This window comes from Atheta coriaria, unplaced genomic scaffold, assembly GCF_025399875.1.
Source record: "Atheta coriaria isolate IRGN ID8LTWV9N9 unplaced genomic scaffold, Caltech_Dcor_3.1 hic_scaffold_3_pilon, whole genome shotgun sequence".
Taxonomy (NCBI): Eukaryota; Metazoa; Arthropoda; class Insecta; order Coleoptera; family Staphylinidae; genus Dalotia; species Dalotia coriaria.
The window spans coordinates 3802223-3828791 of record NW_027045445.1 but is presented as its reverse complement, the minus strand read 5'-3'; the positions used below and the strand labels follow the sequence as shown (position 1 = coordinate 3828791).

The window sequence follows — 26569 nt, the reverse complement described above, 5'->3', positions numbered from 1 at the left end:
TCACGATCACTTTCAATATTTATGTTTGCTGATTTGCATACTGCGAACTTGTCATTCACAACAATCAGTCATAGATTATATAGGTACTACTGTGCTAGTGACAATAATCGTCAGCAGAGAATTGTCAGTCATAGAAGTAGCATAGAAATAAAGAAATGTTAAATACCTAAGGGTTGCAAACATTAGTTTTGTTTTATAAATCTAGATGTCGGGACAATGCAGTTTAAGAAATAAAAATTATTGTTTTAGAACATAAAACGCAATATAAAAGAAATATAATTAATGACTTGTTATAGTACAAAGCCATATTGTTATTTTTTATTAAATATTGTGAGAAAATAGCGCTCAGTTAAGTAATATATAAATTATTATTCATTTTTTAACTACTGTCCTCTACATCACACTCTTCGGAACATTTCCCCCTCTATTCAAAATTGAATAGTGAAGTTTTCTCCATTTTGTACCGTTTCCTACCAGATTTTGCAAAATCTGAAACAAAATACAAACACCATATCTAACCTAGAAAAAACTAATTATTAGTAGCGCTGTGCTACTGGTGCAAGTGGTATTGTGGTGCTCGTTGTGTTGTTGTGAATGGTTTCGACAACTCGCGAACAACTCTCACAAGTCGATCGAATGCGCGAGTTGCTAGGAAACGCAGCATCATTCCAAGAGATTCTCCAAAAGGTAACACTAAATTTTTGTAGTCGACAAAGACAAGTTCGTTACATCAGTTCCTATTTCCGTGTTAAATATTGATTTTCCTCTGCACGCTGCTGCACACCATTTCGCCGTTGCACACAAAACAAAAACATTACACTTCGATAAATCAATCAGCGTCGTATCATATTTCCAACGCGAAAATAAACAATAAATAATTTCCAGTAGAAAGATGATGAACTCGCGTTGGAATGTTGAATGTAACGATTACGTTTTTATTTATTTTTATTTATTGCTTTCTCGTGTTTATCTCAACGCGCACATTGGAATTTTAAACTATGAGAACCGTGAGTGATGAACTTCTTCAGGGGCATTGCAGGCAGCTTTTAAATCATTCGTTTATTCACTTCTGCAAGTCGTTGAACGGAAGGAAACCTATTACAGATTACAATACAATTGCCAGTTTTCTTGCTCATTTAACGCTCGTGTGTATGCATTATTACGAAATACGCAAGACGAAAGCGATGGGAACGTTCAATATAAGAGCTTGGAATGCCTGAATTATTTATCATTCCCAGATTTTATTAAACAATGAATGTTTTAAATAAGTAGGTGTTAAGAAACTGACTTGAACTTGTTCCTAAACAATAATACACCATATGTGATTCAATGCAAATTAAATATTATAAATAATTGTTTGTTTATACTAGAGATCCGGTTATTATAGCCTGCGGTAAAAATATTCAAATGAAATCAATGATGGAACCTTGGATGACATGTGCGTATCTGCATTTGAATCAATAATATTTTTTTTTATTACACACATCATTTTCCGCCCTTTGAACCCAAGTTTTTCACTTTCTACGAATGAAGTAAGCGCGAAATAATTATACTACGTTGAACTTTACATATTCATAAGGGCAAGCAAACATGCAATAACTTCGTGTTCTCTTAGAGCTATGAATAAACATAACTTCATTAGAAAAGCAATAACTTTGCATAGGGTATTATTATGTGGAAATTGGCGAATTTATTAATTGCGTGTTCTTGACCCGAACTGCAGGTAATCATAGCTCAACTCAAGCTTAGTGCTTGTTTAAATCATGCATTTTTTTGTTATCTATATTAATTTCCGCTATAAAATGGTTCTGTATTCATCTTGTGCTCTATGTGCCTACGAGTGCCGACACGGACGTAATTTATAATTAGAATCAAAGCTCATTAATGTTGCCCACCGTCGAAGCTGAATAGGTTAAACAGCGACCATGCGACTGAATGCAGCTACTCTATCACCATGACTTTACTATAAAGCTCCTGAACTAAAACTAGTAGCAAACTAGTTACGTCGCTGTATTCGAGCTTAAATTCTCGCATCTCACGTCTTTTAAAACCGCCTCCAGTCACTAAAAGCACTGGAAGCGCAGCATTGCGGATGGAACTCGTAATAGACGCGAACTATATTTAAATCGGAACTAATTTTGTATTCATATAGTTCCACGAAATGTTTATTTAGTGTTTTATCGAAGGATTATGTTTGATTGTTGATAATAGTCACCATAACGTTCAAATATTTGCATTTTTAAGTGAATGCCATGCAGCACTAGTTAAAAAAAGAGTTAAATTATATTAAGTCAACTTCTTAAGTCAACTTTGTGATTTATGACGTAAGAAACACAAATAATTTTGTTTTATTTGACGCTTGCACTTGCACTAAATACATAATATAATCACATCATTATAAATATGCATGAAATCTAATTGCGCAAAGTTGAACTCTCATTTCTTTGAAGTAAAAGTTGTTTTCTTAGTTTTCTCAGCCAGATAGCGAGTAGAAAAACGCCACAAATAGTATAACATTTCACCGCGCGCGCGTTGCGTTAACCAAATAGAAATGTAGGATAACGCGAAGTGATAGGCTAAAAAAGAAGAAAAGCCAGTGCAAGTTTTGAATTTCAAGCATCAAGCTGCGGCACCAGCAACAGTGTAACATGTAGAATGTAAGATAGATGATTGTATCAAACTGCACGACTATTTTGGGCCTCTTGCACAATCTTTTACCTCTATGCACATATGCACGTGCTAGAGCTGGTACAACACAAGCTCGTAAACCTTTATGAGCTTGCCAGTATGTTACTTTATAGTGTTTCAAACAGAGTAGATATAGGTATACCTAGACATACAGTATGTATAATGTATAAAATTGTATAAACGCGGTGCCTTTTTTTATATTGTAGAGCATTATGAATTGTTTTTGTCATTGTTGAACGGGACGATTGTACGTGAGGCAATGCAATCGAGTGGAAAAATGAACGGATGAAGTGACGGTCAAGCCTTTCATGGTTTGCACGAATATTATACCGTTTTGTGTTTTAGATGGTTTAGCAATTGTAAATGTAGTATGATACCTTTTTGCTCAGCACCGTGCAGTACAGTTTATATGGAAATTACTGAACAACATCCTTTGAGCTTTCTGTAATACCCATAGAGTTCATAGCGTTGCGTTCAAGTGCACAACTCGAGGCACAAAACGAGAATTCAATCGAAGTTTTGAATTCTGCTGCAACGCGAACACGATACGAATACCAGGAATTTATTGTTCTTTATGTCTTGTACCTATGAAGGTATAATACTTGCAGTACAAAGAGAGATTTTCTGGAAGTCCAAATGTTACAATTTTTGTAACTCTTGAATTTGCCATGCCATGAGTAACACAATGGTATGCGTTGCGTCCACATTTGTATGCAATGTGCACATTGTGCAGCACTTTGGTGCCGATGTTCGTTCCTGCCACGCCATTTGCACCGTTTGCCGCATTTTATTCGATCAAGTGATTCAGAATCGAGTTGGTTGTTGTGGTCGCCGGCAGCGGCTGCTCGGGTGTGTGTGTGTGTTTCTCTGTGGTGTTGTCCCTCTACTTCCGAACCTTCCGCGGGCGCGTTTTGTTTGTCGACGTCGTGCCGGTCGTGCCGTCGTGCGGTGCATACCGAGACCGATAGCTCGATTCGTCAGACAGTCGGCGGTACCGCGCCGCGTGCGACTTCCACACCGGCTTCGGGAAACGTTCTCATACTCTCATTGCTTCTTACAATTGTTGTGACCATTTAGTGTGCCAATACTAACAGTATTATTTTCTTTTCTTTTGCAAGGATTATAAATAAAAGGACTTCGGATGTGCTCCTTGGATGTGCCAATACCGTAAGTTGAATAAAACTTTTTTTAAACTTTTTTGGCGATAAATTTGAACCCAAAAAAGGTGTGAAAATGTGCGATGAATAAAAAACGTGTATAATGTGTTTGTCTGCAATGTGCACGCAAATAAATTCAGAATTCGGCCGCACAACCACCCATAAAATATAAACCATCAAACCATCAGCTGCTCTTTACACACTGCATTGAATTGAAACACATGCCACTCTTGCCGGCGACCGTTGGTGTGCCTTTAGTGCACATTGAATTATTGTGGCACGTTTCAGCCGGGTCGTTAAAACGATGTACATATCTTATTTATTCGTGTATGCCTTCCTGCCGCATTCGCTGTTTTTTGTGCGAATGCTGCGCGTTTACATTACGCAATGCTCTTTTTCACTTTGATGCGGAATATCGGCTTTCAGTGATCACGATCGCATCACATTCTAATTTTGAAAGTTTGCACAAATTAATTGCACGAATCAGTGTTTTTTATTATGTTAACATTGTTGTAATTTGATTTGGTTAATTTAATAATTAAATTGTTTTATTTCAATTCCGTATTGACCGCACGCGATATGTTTTAATTAAAACAAAGTGGAGACTGGAAATTAAATGGATACTATGCAGGGAAATCACGTAGGATGAAAATAGTCAATGTCAACACGTGTTTACAATGAGGAAATGTTTGATTACATACAAAAAGCAATCCTTAGACATTCTTCCTTTACATTTCAGTGATGTTGAAATTGCGTTTTATTTTACATGCATGTACATACACAAAGTATGTGCTTGTAGCCGTTGACAGTCACATTTTGTTTGTTTTGTGCGCTTTGCATTTATTATGTCAATTTCTATCCTTACATGAAAAAATTAAATAGGAAGACTTATTTTTGTCAACATTTACAGTATATTAATGAATGGTATCTTTATGCTGCATAAAGATACTCCTATGCTAAGTTATCACAGCTGGTGTAAATAAGGATGTGTAAACTTTCCTATAGGATAAAAATGTTTTATTCAAACAAACGAGAAATTAATGCGTCGCTTGTGAATATTTTCGATGAAAACATTAAGTAATGCTAGTTTTTTATAGGATTTTTATGGGATAATATCATTTATTTAATAAAACAATTTGTAAAGTTGATTGAACAAATGTACATAATGATTACAACGATTTTACAAACCTGTTTGACGCTCTGCTCTTTCTCCTGCAGTGAATTTTAAAACCCAAACGCTCGGTAGTAATCGGTCGTGATCGGTGTGCGCAACTGTAGACATTCTCCTGCGCTCCTGCGAGCGTATTCAACCAGTGTCTGTCCACTCGACTATTTTAGCTAAAGTCATGCAGGCCGTGCGCCAGTAAAGCGAAACATTCGACGCTTCTCTGCGGCGTGCGTGCTGGTTCCATCGTCGCGAATGCGCATTTTAATTCACTTGGGATGAATCGTAATGTAATTAGCGAAAAGCGTCAAACGTGACGCATCTAAATTGTGTTCAATTGATCTGTACGTCGGTGTGATATTGATACAAACTGCTCCAAGCTTATACGAAGACAATTTACTGCCTAAAACAAGCTGCACAGATCGTGTTCATGTTCATCCTTTGTGTCTCTTGCGCATATTTCCAAAGTAAATAAAAATAAAACAAAATAAAATCATGTCAATTAAAATTACTGTGATTTATGACGAGATTATATTGTGATTAGTTTTGATTCGTATATAAAGTTGAAAAATTCCATGAATTGTTTCTACGTAGGTTTGTTTTGAATTGATAGTCATTTGTTTTCATTCCGCGTTCGCTTATTTCATCGCAACAATCAATGCTAAACCGCGAATGCGCGCACTGATTTGATTCGCTGCGATGGTGTCGACATATAAACATCGTGAGTGTTTTTTCGTTTGAGCGATTAGAACAATTGAAGTCGCGCGTTCTTTGCGCCTAGGAACTATTCCCGATTGAATCGCGGTGAAAACATTTCAATTGTTTTCGCGTGTGGGTTTTCGTGTGTTATTGTTGCCGTCGATAACGCAATCGAGGGATTTGCGCTGTAGAAAATAATGGACATGGACGCGATTACTATTTCCATACAGTAAGTGTTTATCTTTTAATGTTGTTTGCGTTCTTAGCATTTCAGTTTTCACTCCGGCAATAATAATTGCATCAGTTTTGTTATTAATGTTGCAGTATTTCATTTCTATTTATAGGTTTGGTTAATAGTAAATGTCAATAACTTTAACGTTAATATAATAATTTTGCGTATTTACTCAAATTTAAATTGTGATCATTTTTTATTATGAAAATATTGATTTGAAATGAGAAAGAAATTGAAAGTGGAACTTTATTTTGAAATGAAAACAAGTTTCTTCTTCATTTTTTCAGTCCGGCATGCTGCAAGCGTTGAGATTTCTTAATGCTTAATATCCATTAACATTTTAACGATAATTGCCATGGGATGTTTGTGGTCGTCGGGCATCATTTATGAGCGGCGTCGTTCTCGACGACACTGGCGGGCCCATTTCATGTCGGCATTATTTTGTCGGCGCACGTTCCGTTGTTGCTTTTGTTACACTCTTTTTATCATTCGGCGTTTGTTGTGCGTGCGTATTGTTTCATTCCATTTAATTATTTAATATTTTAGAGCGCTTACATGCTTATTACTTCCATCACTTACTCTGCATACGTTCCTGAGTTTAATTTGCGTGGTATTGCGGTTATAATAATGGTAGAGGTCAACATTTCTTTGTTTTCGAATGAGTTGACATCCTCTCGGTGTTTGTAAGTTTTTATTTGGACCTTAATCATCATCATTTATATTTATTAACGTGCTAAACTTTTTTTACGCTAGTGAGTTTGTTATTGCGTGAAATTACTAAAATAAGGGTTTTTTTAAATTATTTCTGGTGTATTTATTCGTCAAATGTTTATTTACTTATTAATTTTTGTTTATACTATGCTATATTTTTGGCAAAATTGCATTTCATACCGGGAGTATTTTGAGAAACATCCTGACGCACTCTGAAATTCCTGCCTGCGTCCCAAAACACTGAAAACATGCCAAAAACTACACGCGATGCTCTTAAAATATATCTGTGTAAATATTACACCCAAAAGGGAACTAATAATTTATCACCTTGTAAAAATGTTGTTGTCAAGTGTCAAGTTCTCAGGTAAAAATAATATAACAATAAAATTAATATTAGCTTTTTGCTATAAAGTAATAAAATAATTGTTTGTTTGTGTGCTCCATGAATATATCACCTAATTATTCATTCTAGACGGTTAGATAACACTTAAATATGCATTCATAATCTAATCAACACTAAAAACTAGTTTGTATTTAATTTACATATAAAAACATCTACGCTCAGTTTAAAAATACTAATCGTGCGTATTTTTTTCAAATGTATTTTTGTCGGTTTCATATTTGCGTACAAAAGCCAAATATTGAAGTTTGGCAAATAAAACATGTCGTTCACATTAGTTCGATTGCACATTAAAGACTAAATCAAACGAACAAGTGTTACGTCGCGTTCGAATTACAAATCAGCACAGTGCAACAACTTTGGCTTCCACTAAGAGCAAGGAGCAAGAAAATTAAGCAAAGTGGGTCATGTTTATGTTTACATAACTTTTGGTGTCGGCTTAAGTCGAAAGTGATACAAATCAGGCTAGAAAAAATATTGATTTCTACAACTTGTACTATCTGCGCGCAGACAAAGTGTTTTGCGATCAATGCCATCAACACCCAACCAATTAGTTTGCACATGTGGGTGCGCATTATTTAATAACGTAATGTAATTAAGTGAGATCATCATCAATAAGCGGTAATTGTAATTGTATGCTTTTGTGTTTGTTTGCAGGACTCGTGTGGGCGAAAGAGTTGTGAGCATGAATTCAACACTTGTCGAAACCGTGAGCATCAACTATGAAGACTTCAACGAGAGCTTCCTCACCTGTGGGACTTGCCTTTGTAAGTGTATTACATAATTTCGAATTATGTAAATCCCAGAATTGTATTAATGAGCACATATCACTTTTAATATTTGTAAATTTGTATAGAAAAATAATCTACATAAAAAGCATAAAACATTCGTTTTGTTTTGCAGACGGCTTATGGACCGGTATTGTGCTTCTCATTGGTGTCTTGTTTTCTTCTAAAAACTCATTCAATCATAAATCTAGCGGAATTTATTTTAAATCATAGCTTACAAGTATAGTTTAATAATTTAACAATAAAAAAACTGATTAGACGGTTTGATTCCGAACCACTAAACCTTGAACTTCGATTCAGCTCATATAGCACGTGTGTTTAAATTTTGCACGCGAAACTAGAATTTATGTACATATTTTCATTCATTAGATTCATTTTTGCACTTATAATATAGATACATTTTATGCAGTTGCACGTTTCCGACATTCACCGGACATTCTCTTCTCGTTCTCGGTTTACAATGTCTTATGTTTCAACTTGTTTTGTTTTTAATGTGCGCTAATTGTTTTACTTACTTGTTTATCATGTTACTCACCCAACTAATGTTTCACGTGGCCCGCTCTTCTATTCTTGTAGACACGTACGATGGCAGCGAGCACACGCCGAAACTGCTGCAGTGCTCGCACACCGTGTGCCTGCACTGTCTTACCCGCATCGCCGCCTCGCAGACACGCGACACCGGCACCTTCAGATGTCCGATATGCCGCGAGCAGATCACGATACCCAGAGGCGGCGTTTCGGCGCTGCCACCGTCCTTTCTCGTCAACCAGCTGCTTGATCTAATGTCGCGACAACGACGCGAGGTCGTCCCCAAGTGCCCTGTACACATAAACAAGGAACTTTTGTTCTGCGAAACCTGCGATATTGTTTTCTGCACGCAGTGCACTGGCGGTGGGCATAGTAACGATAGCTCGGCGAATTCAGATAGCACACAGAATGTTACATCGGACCATACTATCATACCGTTTTCGATTGCTATTAAACGGATGTCAGAGATTCTACTTTATAAGGCTAATGAGTGTATGTCCAAAGTAAGTTTTAAAACTAAATTTTTATATATGAAATGATTTAATAATTAATATTTTAGTTGAATCAAGCTCAGGAAGATGTGACGAAAGAACTTGGACGCTTGGATGGTGCCAAGGATGATAGCCTGGACCAAGTGAATGCTATTTTTCAACAGGTGCAGTCTTTGGTTGATAAGAGGAAACAGGAAATGATTGAGGCTGTGAATGCTGCCTGTGCAGAGAAACGAAAAGTTTTAGAAGAACAACATTCATTAATCGAGAGCGAAAAAAACAAAGTACGTTACCTAATATTGCCATAATTTTTTTTTGAATGACTAATGACTATATTTGTGTATAGGTAAAAGATGAATGCCAGGGATTGCAACACCAAGTTGAAGTGCGTAACATTTCTCAACGTATTGATACACTGACCAAAAAAGTAGACGCTGCCTCGACTTTAGGCGAACCACGTGAAAACGCATTCCTAACATGCGATTTTTCGCAAACTGAAAGCTTAAAACTCATCGAACAAAATCTCAGTAAATTGGGTAAGGTACGCACATCGACAACGTTTCCAAGTCTGTGCAAAGCACACGTGGAAGATGAAACCATTGTTGGTATTGAGAATCATATTACATTAACTACGGTCGATTATCATGGCGATGTGAGGCAAACAGGTGGAGATCCAGTAGAGGCTAAAGTCGAACATGAGGATGGGTCTCATTTGCCTACGTGGATTACAGACTGCGAGGACGGTACTTATCGAATTCACTTCCGGGCGGCGAAAAGTGGCAAACATTGCATGCGCGTTACAGTTTTTGATCGTCCCATAAAAGATGTGGTGTCTTTTGAGGTGACAGAGCATAATAACCCAGTGGAAACGTTTGGAAGCAAAGGTAGCGGGAAGGACGAGTTTAACCAACCTGTTGGTATCGCGATTGATGAGAGTGATAATATGGTTTACGTGCTGGACACTGGCAATAGTCGAATTAAAGTGTTGAATACTGATTTGGAAGTTGTGAAGCATATAAGCAATGAAGGACTTCTAGGTCGCAGTTGCACAGGTAAATAATTGCTTCCGGTATTGATAGTGTGATAATTTATTGTGGATGTTTATTATTAGGCATTGCCATTTCGAATGAAGGCTTGGTCGTTGTCAACTGGCGAACGAAAGTTGTCACTGAAATGACTACGGATGGTGATTCTATCAAAAATTTCACGTACAACGCTTTCATGGAACCTATTGATGTGGCAGTAGATAAGAGTTACGGGCATATCCTGGTTGCTGACAACGGCATGAGTTGTGTCTACGTCTTTGATTCCGTTGGAAAAATATTGTTCCAAGTAAGTTCGCAATTAAACAGATTTTTTATCATTCATGTAAATTATTTTGTTAAAGGTTGGGAAGAAAGGCACGTTTAGTTTGATCTCATCTGTAACAGTGGGTCCTCTTGGTGAAATAATAGTAGCTGACAGTCGAATTCAAGTGTTTTCTGCAAAGGGCGACCCCCGGAAGGTTTTGTTCGAAGAAGGACAAGGTAAATCTCATTAAAACTAATTTCCGAAAGCCATTTGCCTAATATTACATATTACAATTTTCACTTTGACTATTACCGATAAAGGAAAAGGTAATATAAATTAGTTTCCTTGTAAAATGTTAGTCCACCTCATTCCAATCATCATTTTCTACCTATACTTGTATTAAATTAATGTGTAATCATTTAGGAAAGGGTCGTTATGGAGGAATTGCTGTCGACTCCGAAAATCGAATCCTAGCATCGCGCACTGAGCCAAAAAGCAAGAACTATGTCCAATTGCTATCGCTGACTGATGATGATCCGCCATACACGATTGATTCGCATGACTCGAAGCTAAAACGACCAAGTGGCGTCGCCGTGACTCACGACAATCACGTCGTCGTCGTCGATCTAGGCAATAATTGCATCAAAAAATATCGGTACTGGTAACAGCACGACGCACACGATATTGCTTGCATCTACATATTTACGGAAAATATATACTACGAAATCGGCATTTCGCGAATGATGAACACTTATCTGCCATATATTTTGTAAATTAGAGTACGATTGGTACCCGCAACGAACAAATGCCATGATGGAATATTTTCGAAGCTATAATACGAGTTTGCTTGCGCACGATGTGAACTTATTTGCTACATACATAGAGGATAATTGAATAATTACGCCAACAATTATTTAATTGGATTACATTACCTGAGTATAAAATGTACATTAGATATTTATAAATTTTACTGTGATTTATTTAGCATGATGAAACAAAAATGAGAAACAAATGAAAATCACGCATATTATACAAACACGAATCAAATTGTCGTCACATTCAATTCTGTATTCATGTGACCGCTACTACTACTACTTATAGCTCCAGCTACACGTGTTCTATGTCTGATAGACGCAAATTCTATTGAAATGCTTGTGTGTATAGCAAAGCAATGTAAAAAATATGTTTACTTTTGAATCTATGTACTTAATTTATTACTTATCAACAACATATTTGTTATGGAAATGTTTCTCATTTTTTATATGAAACCATTGTTTATTGTTAAGCTTAATTTTTTACATCTAAACGTTTAGTTTTGTTTGTATTTGCGGCCATTATTTATGCTTTGTTGTATGATTTTTAATTTGCAATGCAAAGGAATTGCTTTTTGTTCGATACGATTCGGTTTTACTTTATTTTTCTAGTCATTAGGATGTAAATTATTTTATATTTTTCTTAATCATTACAAAGCGCTAGTATGGCACATTTTGTAATACAAAGAGTAAATGAAAGCAAATTAAGTGTTTTCTTATTTTGTAAATTAAAGAACGCAGTGTACGTTATTGCACGGTTTTCATTTTGAGAAACTTAAAGAATTACGCTTAAATGTATAATAATTATGATCAAATACAATCAAACTACGAAAAATATAATCTGTTGGCTTGCTCCTTCGACTTTTCTGCATTTAAATAATGCAAAAAACGTAAAATTTCAAATAGATTTATTAATATTGTAATACATGTGTCGCCATCTCTTATTTCAATAACTTGCCAGAGCGCTGCCAACATTTTGTGAAATACCCAAATACCCAACTTTAGTAACATTTAACCAGCCTTCCTTACATTCATCGGTTGTCAAAGTAAACATGAAGAATTAAGTGTGTTGCCTCATTACATTAGTGCTTAGACAATTTTATAGCGATAACGGGATCGGTTAGAAATGAGTAATCATCACAATAATGGTGCTAGAGCCGGCGAGACTGAACAAATGGCGCCTTCCCAATGCCTGAAGGTGTTCATCCAGAGGGATTACAGTGAAGGCACTGTAGTCAAGTTTCAGAATAGATTTCCACCAGAACTAGATGGAAAAGTAAGTTATGATTTGTCCCATCATCTTAAACAAAAGTTCATATAATAGAATAATAATTATCTATCTGTTTCACAGCTAGACAGACAAGACTTTGAATATACTATTAACAAACTGAACGAACTGTTCATGGAAGCTGAGAAGGCATCTTGTGCAGCTTACTGTGAGGGTTGTTTGGCATGCATCACTGCTTACTTTATTTATATTTGTAAGGAAACACATTATGAGAAAGTAAGTGATGTTAATATTCCTTCATACAAGTTCTTCAGTTAATACTGTTTTTTATTACAGTGTTTGAGGAAAGTATCAAAATTTATTGCTGAACAAAATGAGAGAGTTTATCATCCCAGAGGACTGATTGTGACAGATCCGAGTTTGCGCGGACTCCGAGTGTTAGAAATTAGCTGCTTAGATCGACCGCCAAACGCATGACTCACCTTGTCACACTCCACTCAGGAGTTTTTCATGTAGCATGCAAGAAACTTGCACAATTGTGCATAATGACTTATATGATTGCATTTCATTTATCATATTCATGTCCTTCACTGGTTACTACCCAAAATTGATGAATTACCGGAGTAATTGCGATTTATTACAGTAAAAATCTACATAACAATCAAGGACGAAACGAGAAGAAACGATATTTTATACTGTATTTATATTTGCATTTAGTCTAAGATAAAATATTGTGATTAATCAGAGGTTTATGTTCATGTTTTGAAAGTCTTAATACGTTTTCGTCTTGTATGTATTTTCATTTCAAATAATTTACTAATAAATCTGACTTCCTATATATTTAAATTAAGAGAATTTAAAGAATAAAAGATGTAATTACTAAAAAAAGTATCTTAACACTTTGGTCTGGTTGAAAATATATGTTGTTATCAATGTGATGTGTTATCAAATGAATTGTGGTGGTGAGAAAAATTACGAAGACTTTTTTATATATGTAAAGTGTAAATAAATATGTTCATGTATATCAGTTGTGTATTTTTACTTCTTTTCTATATAAAAAGACTTGTTTTCCGCCCGAAATTATATACAAGAAGAAAATTGAGTTAATTTTAATAAGATTTCTTTTTACAATCAATTTTAAAATACAATTATTTTCTGTATGAAAAATTTGGCCAATTTTAACATAATAGTACATAATTATAATACCAGCTTACATTTTACCTCTGACATCATGCCTAATATAATTACAAATGCGTTATGTCTTTTACGGTTGCATTATATGCTTTCACCTTACAAAATATATAACAAAAGGTTTTCATGACACAGACTCGTGAATCATTTGTAAGGAAATTTTTGATATTCTCCATTTTCAGTGAAATATTAAAACAGTTTTGATGTTGCAATATAAACTAGGTGGTGTATTGTAAACTGTTTCATTGTCAAACCACATAAAATGTTTATTTAAGATTAAACCAAAACCTGAATTATCAAGGTGAATATTGTGTGAAAAGACGCATGTATGTGTTAGGTGAATATTGTTGTGAACGTAAATCGAATGCCAGCAATTAGAAAATCTCATGTCTTAAAAAAAACATAAACAAACATGGAATATTTTGCAAGAAGATACAAGAATGTTTTGCTAGATGGCCTAGTCTGTATGAAATATAACATTTATTTATTTTTGTTTGGAAACATATCCCCAGATAAAGTTTTATCTTCAAGTCTTGATACCGGTTTAAAACAGCGTTCGAATGCACCACCTTGTAATATCTCTCTTGTTTTGTTTTCATTTCATGTTAAACGTAATATAAGTTTACAATGCTTATTATTCTTCGAATTGTTATAAATGGTTTCTTGACACAGCTTCGTGAATCGTTTATAAGGAAATTTTTTGTATTCTTCATTTTCAGTGAAGTATTAAAACAGTTTTGATGTTAGAATATAAACAAGGTGGTGTATTGTAAACTGTTTCATTGTCAAACCACATAAAATGTTTATTTAAGATTTAAACCAAAACCAGAATTATCAAGGTGAATATTGTGTGAAAATACGCATGTTTGTGTTAGTTGAATATTGTTTGTGAACGTAAATCGATTGCCAGCAAATGAAAAATCTCATCTGTTACAAAAAACATAAACAAACATTGAATATTTCGCACAAACATACAAGAATGATTCGCTAGATGGCTCAGCCTGCATGAAATGAAACATTTATTTATTTAAGTTTGGAAACTAATCTCGTGATAAAATTATATCTGCCTGTCTTGATACCGGTTTAAAACAGCGTTCCAATGCACCACCTTGTAATATCTCTCTTGTTTGGTTTTCATTTCATATTTAAAACGCAATTTAAGTTTACAATGAATATTATTCTTCTAATTGTTATAAATGTCCCGTTATTTGATCGAGTAACTTGCATCTATTTTCATAACATTACTGCGTTCAATCATAATCTGATATTTTGTTAGATTTTCTGGTAAAATGCTTGAAACACACATCTTTTATGATGGTTTCGTATAAAATCTTCACCATTTTCATCATTTTCGTAAGCGAAAATTAAAAAGTGCAATAAAAATCCACAGTTTCTTTTTATGCTCGATTGACAATATTCATATACACTGAGTGTTTCTTGTTAAGGTATAACATTGAATTTAATTGATCAGATCAGATTAGGTATTACATTTGCTTGAAAATGAAGAAACAACTATAAAGTCATTGACATACTGCACATTGGCCCGAATTGTGAAAACACCGTTACATATATTTGGACCCTGTTTAAATCTAATACAGTCCAAAAATTAATCGCAATTCATTCGGTTTTCATTTCATTAATTTCATTATCATGTTGTTAGAACCAAATTTGGCCCCTACCTTTTCATTAACACTTTTTGTAATCGTTTTCTTTTTAATTTTAATATTTTAAAATACATCTACAAGTATCAACAAATATTTCACCTCAACACTCGACTGAAAGAAACTTAATTGATAAAAATCAATGATATTTGTAGCCCAACAAAGACGGCGTGAATAAAATAGTAAATGTCTTTCATGTTTCTTATCACATCCATGCTTAACGTGTTTGTTTACTTTCTCCGCATACAGTTACACTCGCTTGTGCCAAACACAAATAGGTATATTTTTAAAAGTATTATCCAAAGAAACACTCTGTATATATCTCACCCGCTTCGCAATTTAGTAAATATTACTATAAGATTAAAGTTTTACCGTTCACAATGAAACATTATGAGCAATCACATCCAATATTAAAAACTACGAAATCACTAGATTCATCATTATCGTAATTATTACTTAGATAATTTCATTTCATCATTATATGTATAGAATATGTACACTAGAAAATATTTGATTTTCCTCATTTTTCCCATTAGTATTTTCACTGCTGCTATTTTTGTTTTTGTTTATTTGTATTTGTAGTTTATATTATAATTTGTTTATTGTAATAGTAATTTTTCTTAATGTTTTATTAATTGCTTCAATTGGAACTTATTCATCGCACTTATCACGCCTTCCTCCACTCGTTTTAAAACTTATTTGTTAAGAGACTAGTATTAAGTAAATGTAGGCAATGCGCGATGTGTGAAAACAGTGCCCTTATTAGTACCTAGGCATGCACGAAACGACATTAGGCTGCTTGCTGCGACGTCGAAGTAGTGTCACAAGACGCAACAGATTTTGTGCCTTCGTTTTAATTTCTGACTCGCCAGCGTCGGCTGCGAAGAGTTTTGATTCGCCGGTGTCGTGTGTAATGTTTGCACTGTAAATTCAATGTCTTTGCTTTCTTCCTGGTCTGTAATTTACAAGCACACAGAAAGTTACAAACGAGTTTTATGAGTAAAAACAAAGTTTGTGCTTGTTTATTAGGTTTCTATATAAAAAATATCACCTGTGAATGTCTCCACCGGCTTGTCAATGGTGTCGTGATCAATCCACGTGAGGCCCATCTCGACCTTTTCGGCAAGGTCCTGCCAATGTCGGCGGTTCTCCAGCGTTCCTTGGTAGAGCGGCTTTACCCAAGGGAACGTGTCGGATAGCACGCGATAGAGTGGTAAACATATCACGTCGATAAATCCAACCTGCATCTGCGGCAGCTCGTCCTTCCGTTCTCTGTCCATCATAGCCTGGGCGAAAAAGGACGATAGTAAATACAAATAACGCTGATTTATCGCCGACGGCAGATTATTATAGACATTATGATAGAGGGCTTTTTCCAACCGGAATCAAAAAGCAAAAAGATACTCACGACGGGTTGCTCTTTCAACTGCATCTTTTCCAAATCGCCTTGGTCGAAAAATTCGTCAGCGACAAGCTTGGCGACGCGATGTTGCACATCCCAGGGTTTGGCGATCGCGCTGACGTCGCATGCGGTCATCATCATTCCAGAAAGGACTGAGGAAAAACCGAAGATAAACCAATCAAATGTGTTTGCCGGAAAATTCATTGGAAAAAGGAACAAAAGTGCTGAATGTGCTATGTCAACATAGATTTAATTAAATAAGGTGGGATTTACAGGTTTCGGCACGTGTTTTAACGACGTTAAGGTAGCTGTTAAATACGTACGGTCTTTTTTGTCGTCGCTCTGCCAATCGAATTCCCCATTTTCTATCAGCTCGAGGAACATGCTGCGTTTCTTGAAGTACATCGCCAGATCGGTGCTCAAGATCGCCGTCTCCACAAGTTTCATGACACGTCGATAGTCCTCTGGCGATAAGGCCTGCAAACGGAATCGACTTTTACACTTCACTCCTCACACCCTTCAGAAGAGTGCAATGCAACATTGTGACCTTTTAAGAATCATATGGACTGGCTGTTGTGAAAACTGATACGTCCGACATCTGATCCATTTAATTTTCTTTATTTTTAGCGAAAGATGAGAGATATTTGAGGATTAATCAACGCGCACCTACTTGAAAAATGTTATTGCTGTCCGTATTTAGTATCATGACGCACTGGTCGAAGTGATGGTGTTCCATCGTGCTGGTACTGTATAGTATCGCCAGCGGTGATTCCGTCTTCGTCTGAAAGGCATTGTTCGTCCCTCGGTGATCCAAATCGTGGCAGAGGCAGGCGACAAGCAGGCCGAGAATTTCCAGATCTGTCATAAAGCGGTCCATTTTCCCCGTCTTGAACATGGCGAACATTGTCTGCGCCACATTGAGCGCATGACGCCAGTTGTGATATTTCACAGGGCGATAGTTTTTCCTAACTGACAGGATCCATCGACAAAGTACCTAAATGTAACACAAAATTAATGCTACTAAGGTTAAACTATAATATTTACTCACATCGTATGGTATATGAAATTGTTGGACTAAATTACACTCCATGAACATTCGAATCGTCGCTTTGCATGTATCATCATCAGACAAATCAAAATCAACGAATGTAAAACTATACAGATTGAATTGCTGAGCTGGCGGAATATCCAACTTGACCAGCTTTTCCGTTGCATCGTTGCTTGCCGTCGCATGATAGGACAAGCATTCCAATGCAACCTTTTGTTTCGCCATCAGTTTACACGCATTCTCGTACATTTGCGTATTGTGAATTCCTAGGCCACAGAAGATCGCGAACGCTTCCAACATTGATACGTCTGCGTCCGTAAACGAGCTATTGTTCGCTTTGTTGATGAGTTGTGCTACACCGATCAGATTTCTCTGGCCGTTGCTAATCGGCATACAGAGGATGGTACGTGCTGATTCTGCATCGCCTTCACTGTGCTGTTCCTTCAACCAGGTGCGGACATCACCAATGTTTAGGATCTGTTCCCTAGTGGCGGAATATCCAGCGATTTGCGCCAGCGTTGAGCTTTGCAAATCGAAGGACGACGGCCGCGAAACGAGGCTTTTAGAACCGCAGTCTCTCAACTCGAAAACTGTTGTGAATGTGCACGTTTTATCCAAGCCATTCTCACGCATATCCTCGGGTGTAACATTGTCACTTTGAAGACGATTCAGCGGTCCGTGGCGCTCAATCACTCGCCCTGGCCGCTCGATAATGTTTTCTAAGTGACTCTGCGGAAAGTGAATGATATTAATCTTTTAAAGTGCGATTCACTAGGGTCGATTAAGATGAATTAAAGGAAAATTTGCATGAGCGCATGAAAGTTCGCGGCGCTTCAACGCTAGCGAAAGAAAAATATTGGAAAACTTTTTGGATCCCCAAACGTGAAATTTGCATTTTAATTTAATTTACATAAAAATAAAACTTTATCTCGTCGTTTTTATTTGCGATTTCTTTTTGTTCGTTAATGTCTCCTCACTCCTGGTTAATAAACGGAATTAATTAGACTGTAGGCGTTGAAAGTATTTATTAAGTTAAAGGTTTGTAAAGTTTAAAGGCGTAGTGACTGCTTCTTCAACTCTTCCACAACATTAAAAAGTTTTCGGACGGGAATTTCCAACTTGAAGACTTGTACCTTTCCTATCGCCAATTCACCGAAGCAGCGTTGGTTGTTTGTTGATGGAAAACTGAAAATTCTCGCGCTGAAAACGCTAAAAGTTGTGCATGCAGTGCGAAGGAAACTTTTAGCACTCAGCGTTCAATTCATGCTTGAGCTGCGGCGCGTAAACTTTGTTATTAACTCTTAATTACCGAAAATTAATATTTCGTAATCAACTTATTTGTTGCTACTGATAGCATTAGGTAAGGTTGCTTCCTCTCAAACTTTACGTGTAACTAACAAGAGTAACAAGACTGAGTGTTTGCAAATCACAACTATAATTCACCCTAAACTAATTTTAAATATAAATTAAAAAATTATTAGTATAGGAAATATTATTGTTTATATTATACCTGTTCACAACAATCCAAATCAAGTAGATAAACAGCACAACGTTCGCACTTGAGTAACTCTTGTGCTTCTCGCATTATTTTAGTGACGAGACACTCCAAGTTGTTTTGCTCCTCGAAGATGCTGCGCGCTAAATTTAGCAATATCTGCAAATTGAGATGGAAAATGAGTCAAATTGAATTTTTGCCATTGCGGGTTGGAGTCAAGCGCGAGAGCGTCGCGACGCTAATAGGCGAATTGATTGCAGTGGCACGGTTATACCAATTCCAAGTGATTAGATTTTAATTAAATCTAAAGTCACATTTCGCTCATACACGTTTAAACTCTAAGTCACAAATTAAATCCGAAACCGAAATAACCACATTGTTTAATTTTCCAATGTTTTACTACCTCGGGAGATGTAAAAGTAACATTTTATGCCAAAATTATGTTTTTAAAATATCCTGAGTGAAAAATTAGCATGTCAAACTTTTAGTGACTCGTTACATGAGTTTACAATCAGAAACTTTAAAGCGACTCACATTATGAATTAAATTTTATAATGTTCTGCGGATTAAAACCGTATTAATCCGTTTTATGGTAACGGATAGCGAAAGCGTGAGAGTCCTCTGCTCCTCCACTTGAAGTGGAAGCTCAACGGCAATCTGATTAACGCAGACCGCTCTTGCACACACGTGCTATTCTCCTACAGCACTTGCACTTCAGGATGAGCTTCTAGTGTGTAATCGTAATCTCGTCATATAGTAGCGCATAATTATTTTCATCTTTAATACGCGCGCAAATGATGATTAAATTTTAATAAAACAAAAAATCTGTCTGAAAACCTCGTTTTATCACAAAGTTGTTTTGTTCATACCCACCTATTGGGATAGTATGCGCGGCAGAACATAAATCTTGTCAGATTAAAAGATTACGCGTTGGTTTAGTACTCCTCAAAGCATACAAAGCTGCGATTAAACGCCGAAATGTGACCGGTCAGCAAGCATAGCCGAGGTTGCGATTAAGATGATTATTCATTCACTCTTGTTAACCGCATTCAGTATGTTCCATGAGCTTAAAACAAACATCAAATTGTGTTTTCTTTTACGTCTGTCTCGGGTTGATTCTTTTGTGTTTCTATCTACATGTTTTGTTGCAAATTAATACAATGGCAACACGAACAAATAGGTAAAACGGGTTGCCTGTCAACGTTTGCGCTATTCAGTAGCTGAATCCGATGAATATATTTGAATAAATATCGATTCCGATTGTGTAATACGTATCAGGGCTGCGTGCTGGCTTGCGTTGTGCATTCCTGTTGAACATCCTCACCTGATTGCGGCGGTACTCCAGCACGGAGACTTCGAATAGCTGCGCGTTCTGAATGCCGATGCCGCAAAAGGTGAGATAGCGCTGGAAGACGACGACGTCATGCTCGCTGAACTCGTCTGATCCGTCCGTCTTGTTGATGATCTGTGCCACCCCGATGACTTCGCCCTCGTAGTTGCATATCGGCATGCATAGGATCAGCTTTGTTTTGTAGCCGGTTTTCATGTCCATGTCACGGGAAAATCTCGGATCCTGTGGAGGATAAATTTACGTGTTCAGCATATTAAAATTTATTAAAAATAAAATACATTTATCTCATTTATCTTTCGTTTGACGTCATTGCCGCTAACCTTTTCAGTATTTAATAAAGTACAATTCGATGTTCAATAAAACAAAAACCAAACATAAATTAAAATTCAGCGATTAACTTTTTATGGCGTAATAAAGTTGAGTCATATTCTTAAATAATTACAAGAGTGATCCCCAAGCGTCCGTTCGTTCCTGTTAATACACGCCGGACATGCAAACAGCAATTAAACAGAAACTGCTTCAAAATGTAATCGAATTAAAGGATTATAGCGTGAGCGAAGCTACTTCTATTTACTTTGCCCCCAGGAGAGGTCGGTCTATCCGGTCATGTTTTATTTCCCTGCATATGTACGGTCTTATTTTGTTATTTTGCGTGTGCTTTTCGCTGCGAGAGCTTCACATAAGCCAAAAACTCGGTTGTTGCACACGCCAGCCGGGCCTCGTTTGCAATGCGAATGCGTTCGTTGTTTAGTTGACGAAGCCGGAAACATGCAAATTATGCAGCACGCTACACCTTTCACTAACTTGACATTAGCGGGCAAAATGTGGAAACGAAGTAGCTCTGCATGAATATTCATCAATGCTTTCAATTGTTTCATTGGGTCTAAACAGCGTGATGTTACAATTTTGAGAATAACACAATTTTTACTCGCTGGCAGGTTGTTTGTTAATTAAACGTAAATAAATTAGGTAAATTTAATTATGGTTATAAACCACCCCGTTGTGTGCAGATTGCGACGTGCATAGTGCATCAATAACCGATCGGCATTTTATCGCCTCATCATGAAAACGTGCACCAATGACGCAATTTCATATTTATAGCCCAATGCACTATATCGAAAGCAATACGAGATAATATTATGAAAAGCGTTTTTCTGTAATAAATCTGCACTTTATAGCACTGCTTGTAATAAATTTCAAAAACTAGAATTTCCACCATTTTGTTGTTGACATGATAGACGTCAATACATTGTTTACCTTCAAAATGTTGCATTTTTAAGAGATGCGTTGAAATATAAGGTTTCCAGCTTTCAAAATTTGATATTCTTACTTTTACCTACAGCCTGTAAAGTGCTTCGACATTAAGCAGTATTGCTGCCTGTGGGATGTATTTATTTTATGGTGTTATGATGAAATGGCGACCGCGGTTTTCGCATTTATTGCGTTTTTGTTGTGCTTAATAGAGAGCTCTCTTTCGCTCGTGCGCGCAATGGCGGGGCGGTCTTTAATTAAATCGTGCGGAAAACGCGCTCGTTTGTCGTCATACTTGTCCTCATCGGGTTGTTTAATTTCAATTCTCCGCTTCGACTCCACCGCAATCGTCGCGGGCGAATCAAGTCGAGAGGAAGCTTTAAAACGGAAATCAGCCGCCGAGAATATACGAAACGCTTTCATTATATAAAACAATAAACTGTTTATCACATTTGTGCGATGCAATGTAAACGAATGAAAATTTTATGACATAATTTTACTTTTAATTATAATCATTGCGGAATTATAACAGAAAGCAATTTGGAATTTAGTTGTAGGAATATCAAAGTGTATTAAACGCATAGATAAACAAAAATGTTGTAAAATTGAATTTTGGTGTGTGTTTACGTTGATACCAGAAATTGGATTTTATTTTTCTCCTCTGTTGGAAATGTTATTTGATGTAAATAAATTATGTTTTGGTAGTGCAAGAGTAAACAAACTCAATGTACAATGCCTACCCGTGCATTACCTTTTTGAATAGACGCACACGACGCAAAAACCTTATTTCCTCAATATCACATTGAAGATTGAAAGTTCCCGAGCGATTGGGTTTGATTTTCGATTAGTTTCCTACCGCAAGACCCAGCAGACTCTCGGCCGCGTTTCAATTCCCATCCACGGTGCAATCCCAGTCCGTCTCTTTGTTTGAACATGTTAAGCGCTCCAAATTTCCGAACAGTGCCGGATAATCGCCACGTTTATTGGCGCAGTAAAGCAGTGAAAACCTGAGAATTGCATTCTCCGCCTCCTGCCGCAAGGCGGTTGTCTGCTTAGTCTCCTTAGATTATTCTAATGCAATTACATTTGAGAGTCAATTATATTAGTTCGGTTGGCAGACAAAGCCCCCGCAAAGCTGAAGAAAGAAGGCGATAGTGGGTTGTGGTATTGTAGCGGTATAGGAAGAGCAAGAGATGAGAAAAGACGTGGCAGGGTGGATGGGAAAGCGACGTGGTGCTTGGCCAATCTTACTAATGGATTCCACCGCATCCACCTCGAAGCTCACGCCGGATATAAATAAAGTACAATGCAAAATATAAAACATGCGAGTTTAATAAAACCGAAGTATGTGCTTTCACTTAGCGTTTAGACACACCTCACGGCAAACTAAACAATAGCAGCACAAACAGCGCAAAAGAAAAACATACGAGGACAATGTTCCGCGGAAGATGCTAAGGTTTAAAAAAATATATTAAAAAAAATAAACATCACTAAAACCGACAGTGTGCACTAGTCTAGTTGATCGATCCATACTTTATGCTTCAGCTCTGACGCACGAGCAACGTTTTTATGTAATAAAACCTTTAAAACAATTTTAGCACCATACGTCAGAAAATAACTTGTTGTTGCCGTTGAATTATCAAGGGATGAATTATTATCTATCCCTACAGAGTAATTATTTGTCATATTAGATATTGTAATATTTGTTTAAGTTTGTCGACTTAGTACTCACTATTTAATGGCATAATGGGATAGCTAACATTAAATTGATGTGGATAAATGTTTCTCAACTGAAGAGAATGACCATTGAACTAGTAGAATTGTCTCGTGGACGTGAAATTGCTTGAATAATACGAGTAATTCTAGGAAGTGACAGTGGAAAAAAGACGAAAGTAAGAGAAATGTCTTTGAGTTTGCACAAAACTCTTTTTTTGCTGCTTTTTATCCTTCCGGTCTTTTAAATTGCAAGTTAGAAGTTATGTGAAATTTTTAGACTCGAATAAATGGAATTTCAGATAGAAAGCGTCGCTCAATCGTAGTTTAATAGGAATAAAACAGCAAAAAATTGAATATTTTTAATTCATAAAAGTTTTAAACTGGCTTTAAAGTTTATGCCTTGTACTTTATATCCCTCCTTTAACATTTAACTAAATTAGTGCCAATGCTATAATTTTCTTTCAAGTTTCTAATGGTTTTAAACGTCTGAAAGAAACATTTCACTCTCTGAAAGTATATAACGAGCGTCTTCTTAATCTCCATCGCTTGTAATGTAATTAAATCCATCCATTTGAATGGAATCCAATTAGATTAACGTCACAACGTCCATTGACATCAAACGCCAATCGAATCACATACTCTGTTTATGCTCCCACACCTCTATCAAAATCAGCGAGCCACATTAAATTTGTTTGATATGGCGCGCGGCCGGTATCATATCTGAGTGTTTACACGCAAAATCACTAATGACGCGCCATTTGGCTGCGCTTATTTCCATCTATCATATGCAAAATATTTGATTAATAGTTAATCAGTGCCGGCGCCGACGATCGAGTGCGGCAAACAACTGTGTGCAGCTGGGACAGCCGGGAAAATTGTTAAATTAACTGTGAAGCAATTACGTCCCCGATACAGACGGCTGGAAGAGTTTATCAGTAAAAAAAATGAACCTCGTGTGCGGATAAAAGGTGATTTTGATTGGTGGTAATATCAATATAGTTTCAGCTAAAATTGTGTAAAGATTGGTGTATGGGGGGATATATATTTTGTCGATTAGCGACATCTTGTCGGTCTGCTTCCTATTAGTTTTGCCAGCAGGAAACCCGATAAATAACTTCATGTTCCACCAGGCACAAACTGAGCAGCGATATAAAAACATGATTTTTGCCCACCTGCGTAGAAAATAAGCTTTTACTTCTCCGAGACTATTATATTGTATATTTTAATGAACAATCATGATTTAAATAATGAAAAGAGAATCGTGGCATAACATAAATTACGTTTCCCATTTTCAGCACTTTCAGAACCACATACGTGATATATTCCGAAACAGCTACACCACAAAAGTTTAATTCCGCGCAGACACTCGAGAGATTTATGAGCGTAACAAAAGTATCTATGCCCTTCCTGTCAGTATCAGTCTCTGTGTCAAACTGATTGGTTTATACCGAGATGAATAACGTGAGAGTTGAAAATTGAAAACACCATCATTTCTTCACAATTCCGACAGTCAATCATCAACACGCACATAATATTCGCATATGAAGAGATATCGATGACGTATAGTACAATTGCTAAGAGAGTTGATAACGTCACCGTCACCCCTTCAGCATGGTGCCATGATTATTGTCTGCTTTACTTTGTTAACAATGCAATAGCAGTTGTATTGAATTCAATTGAATTGCATCGTGAGTGAAGGACGTGACGCACACCCCGTGGTATTGTGAAGAAATGTCATGGCAGCAATAGACGACAATTGCCTTTCAAGGACAATAATCTCACAAAGCGAAGGAGATTTTGTTATGGGAGTGAAGTAACTATATAAATGTAATGTTATAGTTGTATTGCGATAGAAGTTGAATTGATTCTACGTCACGCCGCGGCGAAAATTGAGTTTTTAGTCAAAGGAGACTGAAAGGAAACAAAATTAACCTACATATAGCTAAATTATGATTTGTGCAGTATATACAACTGAAAGAGCACAAGATTAACGACGTATTTTCTATTTATACGTTCTGTTATTGTTTGTAACTTTGTGCTGGTACGCACGAGTTTAGCTTGGTGAAGCTAAAAATACGAACACATCGCAACTTGATATTTTTTTAGCATTCGGGTCATAAAATGTGAGAAACCTATAAACAAGATCACATTGAGACTTACATTGTAAGCATCTTTGATGTTGATCAGTGTCTTGGTTTGCGCGACGGTGCCGGCAATGCCAACACCGAAAGGCAGTCGTATTTCTTCGATACGTTGAGTTTGTTCTTTTTGTTCTCGCATTGTGCCCATATTGTTGGAGCTTTCCGGAGGTGTGGTGTCATGTCGCACGTCGAAGAGCTTCGCCACGAGGTACCGCGAGTTCGGTGCTCCGCGCGCCAAAAACAATGAACCGCGATCGGCGCGTGTCAACACGCTCACATTGCGAAGAATTTTGTGGCAGAGCACGTCGATGTCCAGCTCGTTGGCGACGTCGCGTATCAGCTCCATAAACAATTCGCTCTCTTCCAGCGCGTCGTAGTCGGGCGGCTGATGTGGACGGACGTGCGGGCCCGCCGCCAACAACAACCGGAAGAGATCGGCGCTGGCGGTGGACGCCGCATGCTGAGCGGTATTATTCGACGGAGATACGTCTGGAGCCGGTGGTGGTGGTGGCGGTGCTGGTGCGGCACTAGAAGAAGCACATGCATTCTGCACGTTTTGACGGTCTCGTAACCACGCTTCAACCGCGTGCGGATGCGCCTCGAGCCACGCGACGACCTCGGCGGGAAGGTCGACGGCGGCAGCATCGTCTTGATCTGTCTGTGGCTGCAGCGGCGGTAGAGGCAGCGGCGGCGACGGCGTCATCGCCCCGCATGGCCTGCTGCTGCGAGCGGACGACGCACGGCGCCACGACGTCGAGGCGGCCAGGTGCGACGCTGCGCGGCGTTGGACTGACAGCGCGACGACGACGGCGACGGCGGCGGCGGTCGCGGCATGTGCTCGTCCCGGATCCGAGATGCGTACTTTTATTGATCAGAGCGCCGCGGCGCGCGCGAACCGCCGGCGTGTGCGGAAAACGCGCGCGCGCCACTCACACGCACGTGCGCCGCCTACGTTGGCGGAGGCGCGCGCGAACTGGGTAGTTACCCTCATTACGTAATTGTTACCAATGCGGTGTGGGCACTCATTAGCGGCGTGCACACCACGCGACGCATCGCACACATCTCGCGGATTGTTTGCCCAGCCGCCAGAACGGAAGCGAATGTAGCGCTGACTCTTTGTGCTA

General features: G+C 37.6%; 3 protein-coding genes across 12 annotated transcripts; 2 read left to right on the top strand and 1 right to left on the bottom strand.

The window, feature by feature from the left end:
* The first annotated feature begins 548 nt into the window (after positions 1–548).
* On the top strand, positions 549–11801 carry LOC135789769 (tripartite motif-containing protein 2-like). Of its 9 annotated transcripts, XM_065299763.1 has the most exons (10): positions 549–687; positions 3807–3855; positions 7710–7819; positions 7956–7970; positions 8417–8871; positions 8928–9143; positions 9206–9911; positions 9971–10191; positions 10247–10385; positions 10573–11801. In XM_065299763.1, the coding sequence occupies exons 2-10, from the start codon at positions 3830–3832 to the stop codon at positions 10812–10814; spliced, it is 2130 nt and encodes a 709-aa protein (XP_065155835.1). In that variant the 5' UTR covers positions 549–687; positions 3807–3829; the 3' UTR covers positions 10815–11801. The 9 variants fall into 9 exon arrangements, with proteins under 9 accessions (XP_065155835.1, XP_065155839.1, XP_065155838.1 ...); XM_065299767.1 differs by lacking the exon at positions 3807–3855; XM_065299766.1 differs by lacking the exon at positions 7956–7970.
* Positions 11802–11964: 163 nt separating this feature from the next.
* LOC135789774 (golgin subfamily A member 7) lies at positions 11965–13216 on the top strand. The gene is made up of 3 exons (XM_065299775.1): positions 11965–12237; positions 12313–12465; positions 12526–13216. The coding sequence occupies exons 1-3, from the start codon at positions 12088–12090 to the stop codon at positions 12664–12666; spliced, it is 444 nt and encodes a 147-aa protein (XP_065155847.1). The 5' UTR covers positions 11965–12087; the 3' UTR covers positions 12667–13216.
* Positions 13217–13282: 66 nt separating this feature from the next.
* On the bottom strand, positions 13283–26295 carry Pde6 (phosphodiesterase 6). 2 transcript variants are annotated; one of them, XM_065299759.1, is made up of 9 exons: positions 25465–26293; positions 20311–20559; positions 19002–19145; positions 17492–18220; positions 17114–17437; positions 16767–16920; positions 16450–16595; positions 16093–16327; positions 13283–15996 (listed from the first exon to the last, which is right to left on the bottom strand). In XM_065299759.1, exons 1-9 carry the CDS (start codon positions 26146–26148, stop codon positions 15863–15865), a joined length of 2799 nt encoding a protein of 932 aa, XP_065155831.1. In that variant the 5' UTR covers positions 26149–26293; the 3' UTR covers positions 13283–15862. The 2 variants fall into 2 exon arrangements, 1 of the variants encoding a protein (XP_065155831.1); XR_010547652.1 differs by lacking the exon at positions 13283–15996 and having other exon boundaries at positions 16185–16327; positions 17110–17437; positions 25465–26295.
* Between the last annotated feature and the right edge of the window lie 274 nt (positions 26296–26569).

Bases quoted from the DNA above. Each gene is read 5' to 3' on its own strand.
- LOC135789769 (XM_065299760.1), top strand. From the start codon at position 7,582: ATGCCATCAACACCCAACCAATTAGTTTGCACATGTGGGTGCGCATTA. The intron at 9,144-9,205 runs GTACGTTACCTA...ATTTGTGTATAG, and splicing joins TCGAGAGCGAAAAAAACAAA to GTAAAAGATGAATGCCAGGG. The intron at 10,192-10,246 runs GTAAGTTCGCAA...ATTTTGTTAAAG, and splicing joins TTGGAAAAATATTGTTCCAA to GTTGGGAAGAAAGGCACGTT.
- LOC135789774 (XM_065299775.1), top strand. From the start codon at position 12,088: ATGAGTAATCATCACAATAATGGTGCTAGAGCCGGCGAGACTGAACAA. The intron at 12,238-12,312 runs GTAAGTTATGAT...TCTGTTTCACAG, and splicing joins CACCAGAACTAGATGGAAAA to CTAGACAGACAAGACTTTGA. The intron at 12,466-12,525 runs GTAAGTGATGTT...TTTTTATTACAG, and splicing joins AGGAAACACATTATGAGAAA to TGTTTGAGGAAAGTATCAAA.
- Pde6 (XM_065299759.1), bottom strand. From the start codon at position 26,148: ATGACGCCGTCGCCGCCGCTGCCTCTACCGCCGCTGCAGCCACAGACA. The intron at 19,146-20,310 runs GTGAGGATGTTC...CTCAATTTGCAG, and splicing joins TGGAGTACCGCCGCAATCAG to ATATTGCTAAATTTAGCGCG. The intron at 18,221-19,001 runs GTATAATATAAA...CACTTTCCGCAG, and splicing joins ATTTGGATTGTTGTGAACAG to AGTCACTTAGAAAACATTAT.